Here is an 11,520-nt window from a genome sequence, read left to right as displayed (position 1 = left end):
TATTTGCTTATCATTTTGTGAATTCAGACCTTAGTCACTAAATCAATTATCAATTAGGTTTGTAAAATAAATATTTTTTAGTCTTTTTCTATTGTTTTATTTTTAATATTGTTTAGGTTATGTTTAGTTTGTCACGTAATATTTTTCAATATATGAAGTAGTACCTCAATTTTTAAAGTTTTCTAAGAATTCCACAACCATTCAAAATAAAGAGCATTTGGTACCCTTTTTAATAAATAAATGTAAGTCACCATATACTGTAATTTAGTACAGGAAATGCCAACTTTATCCTCATCTTTAAAGTACTTGGTCTATAACCAGTGTTGGATTTCAAAATAATCAAAATTATAGTTGAATCTCTGTTGTAATACACAATATTTTCATTTTAATACAAGCACTGTAATGCTGTTAAAATATTTCTGTGGAATCTAACTTAATAAGGATATTATTAGTCATGAACTTCTTTATTATTCCCTGATTTATTGCTTTTCATTGTTTAACCACTAATATATTGTCAAATATAAAATATCTTTTTTTTAAAAAGTGTTCTATCATGAAATCCTTGTTTGAAGTTCCAAGGAATTTAGAACCAGGCTTTAAGTTTGTTCAGCTGCAAAGTGAACACTAAGCTCTTTGCCCCGCCCCATGTTATTGCAGTAGGATTCTTGTCTTATATACACCACTCATTCCTCAGTTCACTTAGAGCACAGTCCTTGACATTACTCAGCTTCAGAGATGAATAACCAAGGAGTAATCTATGCAGAACTGAAGGGAGTCAAGAACTCAAAGAGACAGCGAATAAAACTTAAGGGCTCTAAAGGTTCCATTTCAATAGCTCCACAGGAATTAACATATGCTGAATTAAATCTTCAAAATGCTTCTCAGAATCTTCGAGGGAATGAGGAGAACTACCATTCCAAAGGTAAAACATTACCAGTCACTAGGTGGAACTGTTCCAGGATATGCAGTTGGGGTGCAAAAGTGTGGAGAAGGAGTAGGGGATAAGCTCACATATTTTTCATTTTGAGGAAGAGAGCTTAAAATTGGGTATGGTATCTAATGTGAAATCAGAGAACTACTTTCATTCTGGCATTGCTGAAATTTGTAGTCTTTAATCAACAACTAATGCAGCATTATATTTGCTGAAAATGCAATGGTATATTTTGAGAGAAAGACTACAGTTGTAGAAATTGAGTTTGGGGTCCAAGTTTATATACATAACTCTCTGTTTACATGGGTTCTAGTGTAGGCTGCCGTCTATGGGGTTGGACAGAGTCGGACATGACTGAAGCAACTTAGCAGCAGCAGCAGTGTTATGTCTACTCTCTAAACAATTGCTCCCATCATTCCTTTCTCAGTAGTTCCTTTTCTCTCCCTGCAGGTTCACCATCACCTCCAGAGAAGCTCATTGCTGGGATCCTCGGAATCATCTGCCTTGTCCTGATGTCCACTGTCGTAACAATGATCATTATTACTCCCTGTAAGTACATTTTTTAAAAACTGTAAGGGAACTTTTCACTTTGATGATGGTCAGTCTTCTAAACATATTATAGAATGTGCCTATCATTAAAAAATATGCATTTAGACTAAATGTGGAATGGTAATTCTGAATCTGTCAAAAATATACAACACAGAATATTTACAGAGGGTACATATTTGTATATTCTGATTTCATAACTCATAAACATGTATTAGGAGATTGAAAGAACTTATTGATAAACATAAATTAATTCTTAATTGATTAAAACAAATACTGTAAGAGGTGGTGGCATCTGTTCCTTTTGGTTTTTGAAATATTTTTTTTCCACCAAATCTTCATTGCTTAATTAATTTTTCTAGGTAAAATCAGTTTTATTTTAGATTACTCTAATCCTAAACAATAAACCAAATATTAAACTCAGAAACTAAAATCATTATGATTTATTTAGAGCAATATTAACTTTTGTAACGATTAATTTTGTAGCTACTCTAATACAGGAACAGAATAACTCCTCTCGGATAACAAGGCTCCAGAAAGGTACTTAATGATTTTAAAGCTCTGGCATACATAAAGTCGGTATTTTGTCTCTATCTTAGGCTAATGAAAATAAGAATAGATTATGGGGTAGAACATAAATTGGAAAATAGAGCAACAAATATTTATAAGTAATGATTATAGGAGAATGCTTCTGCCTATACAACAATATGATCAATATGAACAATACAACAATTGTTAAAAATTGGTTCTAATTTCCTTCTGCTATAATATGATAAGAGACAAGTAAGTTTACTATTCTAAAGCAGAGGTTTCATTTCTTGATTTTCAGCATGTGTAAAGTGGGTATTTCTGTGTCCTTGCTTTATATGGAGACATAAATTGGGTTATGAGAGACTAACCCTTTCTGTGAATGTATGTGTTGGTTTGTTTAATATGTACCAACCTTGAGGATGCATAGATACATTGTCTAAACATGTATATACATATATATGTTTATATCTATGCATATATGTTGGAGAAGGCAACAGCAACTCAGTCCAGTACTCTTGCCTGGAAAATCCCATGGATGGAGGAGCCTGGTAAGCAGCAGTCCATGGGGTCACTAGGAGTTAGACATGACTGAACGACTTCACTTTCACATTTCACTTTCATGCATTGAATAAGGAAATGGCAACCGACTCCAGTATTCTTACTTTGAGAATCTCAGGGACAGGGGAGCCTGTTGGGCTGCCATCAATAGGGTTGCACAGAGTCGGACACGACTGAAACGACTTAGCAGCAGCAGCAGCATGCATATATGTCAATTGACTTTTATTTTCTAAAATTCAATATTTTTTGGCTAGTAATTCACAATCTTTCTTCAGAATGCCATTGTGGTCGTTCAAAAGACTGGTTTACATATTCCAACAACTGCTATTATATTATTTTTGAAGAAAAAACGTGGAATGGGAGTTTGACAGCCTGTGCTTCTAGGAACTCTACTCTGCTTTATATAGATAATGAAGAGGAACTGGTAAGATATCAAATGTTAAAGGCTTGATTCAGTCAGTGTTATATTTGTTAGAATTCACTTGTGTTTTTGTATGTATTTGTAGTTTGTTTAAGGCCTGTTATTTTACTAAATAATGGAATACAACTCTATGATAGTTTATTAATATTTTATCCTATGAATTCATGCTTGATTATTTCCATTCTTGCTTTTCACTGAAAACCACACTGCTACAAGTGCTATTATATTCTAAGATAAACTGTGCTATTTAATTTTAATATATATCAAGGAAAGTATACATATCATACATTTTCATATAGATCACAAAATAAATAGAACCATGTAATTACACATCAGATCGTGGATTAGAAGTTTCAACTTTCCAGCACCCCATCCTCTGTAACTTGTCATCACTTGTGTGTCCTCCTTATTTACCCACTGTTGTGGCATTTGATGTTATAGAATCTCTTTGCATGTTTTTGCTCTTCATGTACATAGAATCAAACAGTATCCATTCTTCTTTCAATCTCTGCACACTCCCATGTACTGGTTTTGCAATTCATCCATATTCTTGCATTTACATGGTGTTTGTTAATGTCTATTACTCATTATGTAAATATAACATTTAAAATCCATTCTATCCAGTGTCTCTGAGTGGAGATGGAGTTTTATGCCTTCAGGGAAAAGAGGCTTCCTGGGTTCAGTACTTTTAGATATGAGACCCTCTTTGCTGGCCCCACCTCCATCTCAGCCTCCCAACTCTAGTTCTCTTTGTGGAAGCAGGAGAAGAACTTCCTCTAACTGCTCCTTGTTAGCAGGTGTCCTGATGGACACTTTGTAGGGCTCACATGGCATTGTCAACAGGATTCCCCTCAACACACTGAAAGAATGGAATGGCTTATCTGTGCCCCCTCCTACAGCTAGGCTGCTAAGTCATTTAGCAGGTCTAGGTCATTTTCTTCTTTGGGGGAAGATGCCCCTAATTGTTGTTCCCTAACCTCTCACCTTGTTCTCTCATCCTGGAGAAGTGATGAGAGATTACTGAAGAGTCAAGCTGCTGTTAAGTCTCCAACCACATCACCCTTCTCTTTCCACCTTTCAGAGTTCTCTGTTCTGTGTCTTTCATTAGTTCCCTTGTTTACAGTTGTACTTAGCAGAGAGGAGCAGAGAGAAATGGGTCTCTGACCCTTTGTCTTGTCCACTGGATTCCAGCAATACAGAAAAAAGATTGATTTGGGGTTCATCTAGGCAAAGAATGGTGTGGGTCCCAGAAAAGCAAAACTTTGTCTTTCATGTCACTTATTTTCTCAATTTCAATCCCTTAATTTCCTTCTAAAGCTGAAACTCAGAAAAATAGTAGCTAAATGCAGTGATATAATCACAGTATCTGGAAAAATGAATGTCACAGAATCTGAAAACATTTAAAACCTTGCTATGTTTAATTTGACAACATGGGTAGCAATTAAACTGCATGAATCAGACTTTTCCTTATTAACATGAGAAAAGCAATGAAACTGACAAACATAAATGTTTGAGTTTATTTTTAATCAAAAATACAGACATTGGTTAATGCTTCAACAAATATTAAAACTTTCAACTTTATATTTTTAGTGTTAGATTAGATTCTAACACTCATCTTATTCAGAAAACTCAGGATCCTATAAAGAGCACATTATTTGCATTTTAAGAATTAATAAATTCTTTCATAGTGATTAAATGAAAATACTTTTGTGTAGAAATTTCTGAAGTCCCTATCAATTATGTCATGGATTCCAGTCTTTCGTGAAGGCCGTGGTCATCCGTGGATGTGGCAAAATGGCTCAACTTGCAAACTACAGTAAGTTTTTAAAAGCAATACTATATACAGAAGGAACATATTACAAATATATTTTAATAATATTATTAAAACATTTGTTTCGGTTGAATTACACAATGATGAAGGAAGATGCTGAAAGTGAATAAAATGTTGATCGAAATATTAGAAAATGAGATACTCAGTATTCCATTTTCCTAATAACAAACTCTGCCTGAAATTATGTTAAAAACACCACTATCCACTTTCAAAATATATTTTTATTACTGTTATACAGAAATGTTATAACTTCATGAGCTGTCCTCATATATAACAGAATTATGCAATGCTTTCCATTACAGAATATCAGACTTCCCACCTGAGAAAGGAAACTGTGCAGTGCTATCCTCGGGGAACATAAAGTCAGATGACTGTGAATTCCCAAATATGTATACTTGCAAGCACAAGCTTGAGAATTAAAAAGTAAGTTTGGCTGCTGTTGGGTAACTTCATCTCTTAAATGGAAATAATAGTATGATTGCATAAACTTCAAAATGCATTATATTCTTTTTTCTAATAATGGGAGTTTTTTAAGAAACTATTGAAATTTAATATGCACACCAGAAAGTACAGATATCATTCTTTTGGTGTCTGACTTTTTTGCTCAATATTTATGGCAATCAAACTTTCTAAAGGATCGCATGGTGTATAGGACCATTTACATGAAATATCAAAAAAAAGAAAAGAGAGACCCGAAGCAGATTAGTGATGACCAAGAGCTGTGAGGAGGTGGGGATAGAAAATGACTGCTAGCTGAACAGTGATGAATACTGTCTAGATTTTGACAGTGGCAATGGTCGCAAATTGGAAATGTACATAAAATAACTGATTATACACTTTAAATGGATGAATTTTATGCTATGTTAATCACAACTCAATAAAGCTGTTTTAAAAAACTGCTTGGGACTGCATTTAATCTTTAAAGTAAATTGTAAAGAGAGTCATCTTTGCAATATTGATTCTTCCAATCAGTACCATGCTTTATCCTTCCAATAATTTAGGTTTTCTCTTAATTTCTTTCTATTTTATTTATTTAATTATTTTTGGCCACTCCATGTGGCAGGTGGGATCTTAGTTTCCCAGCCAGGAATCCAACCTGCACCCCCCACGCTGGGAAGCACAGAGTCCCATCCACTGACTGTCAAGGAAATCCGCTTAGCATGTTTTACATTTTTAAATATTGAAATCTTAGAGAAATATGGATATTTCATAGCCATGCTTTTGTAAATGTCATCATTGCTTTTTACATTTTTAGTAATTTTTGCTGCTGCAGCAGAAATAAACAAACCAACAAAAAGAGGTTTACAGGCTGATCTTATGTCCATTGACCTCTCTGATTTTATGTATTAATCTATTGTTTCAAATTTACATTCCTCTGGATTTTTAAAATAAAAACAGATATTGAAACTATAAATAATCACATTTTATTTCTTCTCTCCAGGTGCAATTGCTTTGTTTTTTTCTTGACCTATTTTTACACTGCAAACTTTTATCTTCAATGTCAAATAGAAGGTACTGTAAAGGTCCTTTATGTATCATTCCTATATTATGGGAATATATTCCAATACTTTATCTTCAAGTATTAGGTTTAAGGATTTTTTGATCATACTTTTTTACTACGAAAGCAATTCCATATTATTTATTTTTTCTCATAAATTTTGTAACCAATCAGTAGTGTTTCCATTTTATATTTTTTCAATAGAATGAATTTTTTAAAAAATAATGCTTATGTATGGCAAAAACTACCACAATATTGTAATTAGCCTCCAATTAAAATAAATAAATTAATTTTAAAAATAAAGTTTATAAAATTTTTCCTCCAAACATTCCTATTTACTTCAAATATTAACCAGTCAAACACATTCCTGAAATGAAACCACAATGATCATTCTGTATTTTCTTTCTCTTAAAATCAGTGCATGTATCATACTTAGATTAAAATATTTTCTTCATCAATTTTCACAGAGACAGGACTGAGTTCCTTAATATTATGTAAGCTGACAAGTCTTGTTCTCAAGGCTCTATTGGGAAGCATTCCTTTTTTTTTTTTTAATCTTACCTGGAGACTTTGTGAAAGACCTGGTATAATTTTAAGTGTTATTATTCACTACTGTTATCATTAGAGTTTCTAGAACTTTTTTTGTAGGAACTTTATACAATGAATGCCATATCTTTAACACATGTTAAGTTTATTCAGGATTCAAGTTGTACTGCAGTTGGTAAATTGCATTTTTTAGGCATTTCATATAGATAGTAGAATATATTCATAGTATGGTTTTCTTATCTATTTAACATCTGTAAAAACAAAAATGGTGTTGTCATATTTATTATAGATGTAAGAGATTTATGTCTTCTCATCTTTTCTTTAAACATATTTTATCAATTATACTGCCTTTCAAGTGAAAATGACATTGACCATTTTATTCCTTTCTAATGTACTTGCTTTCTTTGTCATGATTTTGCATCATTTATTTTCCTTTTACTTCTTTATTTGAACTATGCTAAGTCACCTCAGTCGTGTCCAACTCTGTGCGACCCCATAGATGGCAGCCCACCAGGCTCCCCCGTCCCTGGGGCTCTCCAGGCAAGAACACTGGATTGGGTTGCCATTTCCTTCTCCAGCATGAAAGTGAAAAGTGAAAGGGAAGTCGTTCATTCGTGTCCAACTCTTAGCGACCCCATGGACTACAGCCTACCAGGCTCCTCCATCCATGGGATTTTCCAAGAAGAGTACTGGAGTGGGATGCCATTGCCTTCTCCTATTTGGACTATACTTGAATTTAATTTCACCCAGATTGCTTTTTAAGTTTTAGTTTTTAGTGGCACCTCCTCAAATTTATTCTTGCTTATTTTTTTGTTTGCAATGTATGCATTTAAGGCAATCGATATTTCACAAGGCAGATTTTACTATTGCATTTTCCTTTAAAATCATATAAAAATTGAGAACTTTGTGGATTTTTCTTTGGTTCATATGTTATTTATAAATGTGTAACTGAACTTAAAACTAGATAGATAAAGGTTTTCACATTTTTGGTTATTACCTTCTAGCTTAGATTGTAAAGAATTTCTATGAATCCGGAAGCAATCTATATCTCTATTATATGCGGCTGGTGTGAATGAGGAAGAAATCTTAAATTTTTGTTTTTTTATAATAAATTAAAAATTACATTTGAATACTCACATTTCAAGTGTCCATCTGCCAAACTTGACTTATGGCTGTTATAGTGAGACTACAGTTCTATATACTTCATATTCATGTAATCAGGATTATGAACATATAGTGAATTTTTGGAAAATTTTAGTGTAATTAAAAGTGTGAGTATTCTATACGAGTATATAAGTGTGTGTGTGCACAAATATTTTGGTTAATTGTCTAGTTCAGGTCTATCTGTAGCATTACTGGTATATCTGCTTGCCAGTTGAGCAGTGAGAAGTAATTGCTTAAATTTCCATTTATGATTATTTAACCTACATACTTTTCTCAAATCTCTGTTGAACTTGTACTATTAAGTACATGCAGTTTTTTTGTAATTGCTAATGGCTTGGATCCTCAGTATATTGTTATGAAACATGCTTCATCTTTTCTAACAAGGTTCTTCCTTGTATTGTGACAGCACATTCACTTTATTAGTTCTTCCATCTTGTGTTGCATCATATCATTTTTCATCCTTTTAAATTTCCTCTTTATTTCTAAAAAAATTGTAACTAGGACAGCAGTTGTGAAAATAACTCTTCTATATATATATAGCTGTATTAAACGAAATGTTTTAAATTATGAACATTCTTAGAAGTGGAAAGCTATTTCATATATGTTTAACCTAATTTTAAAATTATTGTAAACTTTATATATTTTATTTGCATGTAAGTATATATAATTAATTTTTAAGTACAATATATTGTTTCTTTGAATTATACTTTATTTTTTCTTATTTTTCAAAATAAATATTTTTTACACTTATCTGTAAGAATGTATTCATTTAATATGCCTTAGCTTAATTCATGCCCTACATTTTGCAGCTTGTATTCTTTACTCAATAAAGTCCAAGTTAGTAGTTTCACCCACTTCTCAAACAATGAAAGCATATATTTATTCTCTACTTTTATTTACCGCTCATGCTGTATTCGCTCCCTTGAATTCTAATACAAATATATGTTTACAATTTGAAATTTTATCATTAATATTTTACCTCTCAATATCTATTTGGATGTAGTCACACAAGTTCTTTTCTTCAAATCGTCTTATAAAATTTTACCTAGATTAAGAGTTCCTTCTTTAGAAGACCCTAAATATTTCCTTTATATAGAGTCAGTTGGTAATTTCTCTCCATTTAAAAAACTTCCTTGAAAATGAATTGATCTTATTATTAGGTTAAAAGGACATTTTCACTTGTTATTGACTTCCAATTTATCTCCCTCTCTTAGGTCACTAAGTATGGCCATTAATAGACATAGTTACAAATCGATACATTCATATCATAAAAAGTAAATTCAAACTACTTTTAGTGTTTTGAGTAATTTTATCTTTGCTGTATGTTGTCTGAACATAGATTTTTTTTTTGAACATAGATTTTATTAAAGTTAAATGCCAGAGAAAGTGAAAATGAAAATGTACTCCTCAGTTGTATTTGACTCTGCAACACCATTAACTGTAGCTTGCCACACTCCTCTGTCAACGGAATTCTCTGGGCAAGATTACTGGAGCGGGTAGTCATTCCCTTCTCTAGTGGATCTTCCCAACCCAAGGATCGAACCCACGTCTCCTGCATGGAGGGCAGTTTCTTCAGATTAAACTCATATTTTGGCATATAACAAAGAACCTGACATGTATAACATTATTTAATTGAAAACAGCAAAGTGTATGACAGCAGTAGATATAACTGCTTCAAATTTTAAAAATAAACATTAGTATATTTTACATTGTGTGACATCTCTAATAAATGTTTCAATAGCTATAATTCTAGGATGTGAGTAATAGAGAAAATTATCAATTTAGTTTATGAAAATAAAATATAATGGATAGATACAACCATATAGGTAGCCATTAGTCACTGTTTTAGAAGCCTCAAGTATTAGTCTTCATTACAAGGACATAACTGAGTTTACAGTACATTTTTATAGATTTCAGAAAGCAAAAAATAGTGTTTCCCTCAATTCAATGTTCTAGAAGTGATGCTGAAAGTGAATATCCTTAGGAATGGTAGATAAACATTTATCCTTTTCTTGATACAAGTGACAACTGATGAAAAAATCCATTTGAGGCAAATTTGATAGTTTATTTAATATTTTACATATTGTATGTTCATGTGTGTTTTGCAAAAAGGTCAACATTTTCTGCCTTCCTCATTTTCTTGTGAAGTGAAAATTTAAAATTTATTTTTCCCCTATGGAAACTTAGGCTTTTGTTATTTACAACAAATATTCCTATTAAAAATATAGATAACAAGTTATGATTTGAGGATCATCAATGAATGATATGGTGAGTATTCAATATTTCAATCTCTGCCATGGTGATATAGCTTGATCAAAAGGAGAAAGTCAAGAGATACCTAAAGTAACAGGCAAGTTTGGCCTTGGAGAAAATGAAGCATGGCAAAAGCTAACAGAATTTTGTCAAGAGAACTCACTGGTCATAGCAAACACCCTCTTCCAACAACACAAGAGATGACTCTACACAGGGACATCACCAGATGCTCAATACTAAAATCAGATTGATTATATTCTTTGCAGTCAAAGATGGAGGAGCTCTATACAGTCAGCAAAAGCCATCATACAGAGGAAGTGGCAAATAGATCCAAGGCATTAAATTTGATAGCCACAATGCTTGAAGAACTATGGATAGAGGTTCATGAAATGGTTCAAGAGGCAGTGATCAAGAACATTCCCAAGAAAAAAATGCAAAATGGTTATCTGAGGAGGCTTTGCAAATAGCTGAGAAAAGAAGAGAAGCTAAAGGCAAAAGAGAAAGAGATATACCCATTTAAAAACAGAGTTCTAAAGAATAGCAGGGAGAGATAAGAAAAACTTCCTCAGTGATCAATGCAAAGAAATAGAGGAAAACAATAGAATGGGAAAGATAAGAGATCTTTTCAAGAGAACTAGAGATACCAAGGGAACACTTCATTCAAAGATGGGCACGATAAACGACAGAAATGGTATGGACCTAACAGAAGCAGAAAATATCAAGAAGAGGTGACAGAATACACAAAACAAATATGCAGAAAATATCTTCATGACCCAGATAACCATGATGGTTGATCACTCACCTAGAGCCAGACATCCTGGAATGCAAAGTCAAGTGGGCCTTAGGAAGCATCATTACAAACAAAGCTAGTGGAGGTGATGGAATTCCAGTTGAGCTATTTCAAATCCTAAAAGATGATGCTGTGAAAGTGCTGCACTCAAAATGCCAACAAATTTAGAAAACTCAGCAGTGGCCACAGGACTGGAAAAGGTCAGGTTTCATTCCAATTCCAAAAAAAGGCAATGCCAAAGAATGTTCAAACAATTGCACAGTTGCACTAATCTCACATGCTAGCAAAGTAATGGTCAGAATTCTCCAAACCAGGCTTCAACAGTATGTGAACCATAAACTTCCAGATATTCAAGCTGGATTTAGAAAAGGCAGAGGAACCAGAGACCAAATTGCCAACATCTGCTGGATCATCGAAAAGCAAGAGAGTTCCATAAAACCATCTACTTCTA

General features: G+C 33.0%; 1 protein-coding gene across 3 annotated transcripts; it reads left to right on the top strand.

Moving 5' to 3' along the window:
• The first annotated feature begins 535 nt into the window (after positions 1-535).
• LOC102414684 (NKG2-A/NKG2-B type II integral membrane protein) lies at positions 536-7,362 on the top strand. 3 transcript variants are annotated; one of them, XM_006059816.3, is made up of 7 exons: positions 536-922; positions 1,382-1,480; positions 1,964-2,017; positions 2,842-2,990; positions 4,703-4,803; positions 5,121-5,241; positions 6,260-7,362. In XM_006059816.3, the coding sequence occupies exons 1-6, from the start codon at positions 736-738 to the stop codon at positions 5,236-5,238; spliced, it is 708 nt and encodes a 235-aa protein (XP_006059878.1). In that variant the 5' UTR covers positions 536-735; the 3' UTR covers positions 5,239-5,241; positions 6,260-7,362. The 3 variants fall into 3 exon arrangements, with proteins under 3 accessions (XP_006059878.1, XP_025139017.1, XP_025139018.1); XM_025283232.2 differs by lacking the exon at positions 6,260-7,362 and having other exon boundaries at positions 538-922; positions 5,121-6,253; XM_025283233.2 differs by lacking the exon at positions 6,260-7,362 and having other exon boundaries at positions 540-922; positions 2,911-2,990; positions 5,121-6,253.
• Positions 7,363-11,520: the final 4,158 nt, after the last annotated feature.

This window comes from Bubalus bubalis, chromosome 4, assembly GCF_019923935.1.
Source record: "Bubalus bubalis isolate 160015118507 breed Murrah chromosome 4, NDDB_SH_1, whole genome shotgun sequence".
Lineage (NCBI taxonomy): Eukaryota > Metazoa > Chordata > Mammalia > Artiodactyla > Bovidae > Bubalus > Bubalus bubalis.
The sequence above is the reverse complement of the archived record's forward strand: the minus strand, read 5'-3'. Positions and strand labels throughout refer to the sequence as shown.

What these genes read in the sequence shown, in the direction of transcription:
- LOC102414684 (XM_006059816.3), top strand. Translation starts at nt 736, where the DNA reads ATGAATAACCAAGGAGTAATCTATGCAGAACTGAAGGGAGTCAAGAAC. An exon ending in AATGATCATTATTACTCCCT is followed by an intron (nt 1,481 to 1,963) that starts GTAAGTACATTT and finishes TTAATTTTGTAG; the next exon opens with CTACTCTAATACAGGAACAG. An exon ending in GATAACAAGGCTCCAGAAAG is followed by an intron (nt 2,018 to 2,841) that starts GTACTTAATGAT and finishes ATCTTTCTTCAG; the next exon opens with AATGCCATTGTGGTCGTTCA.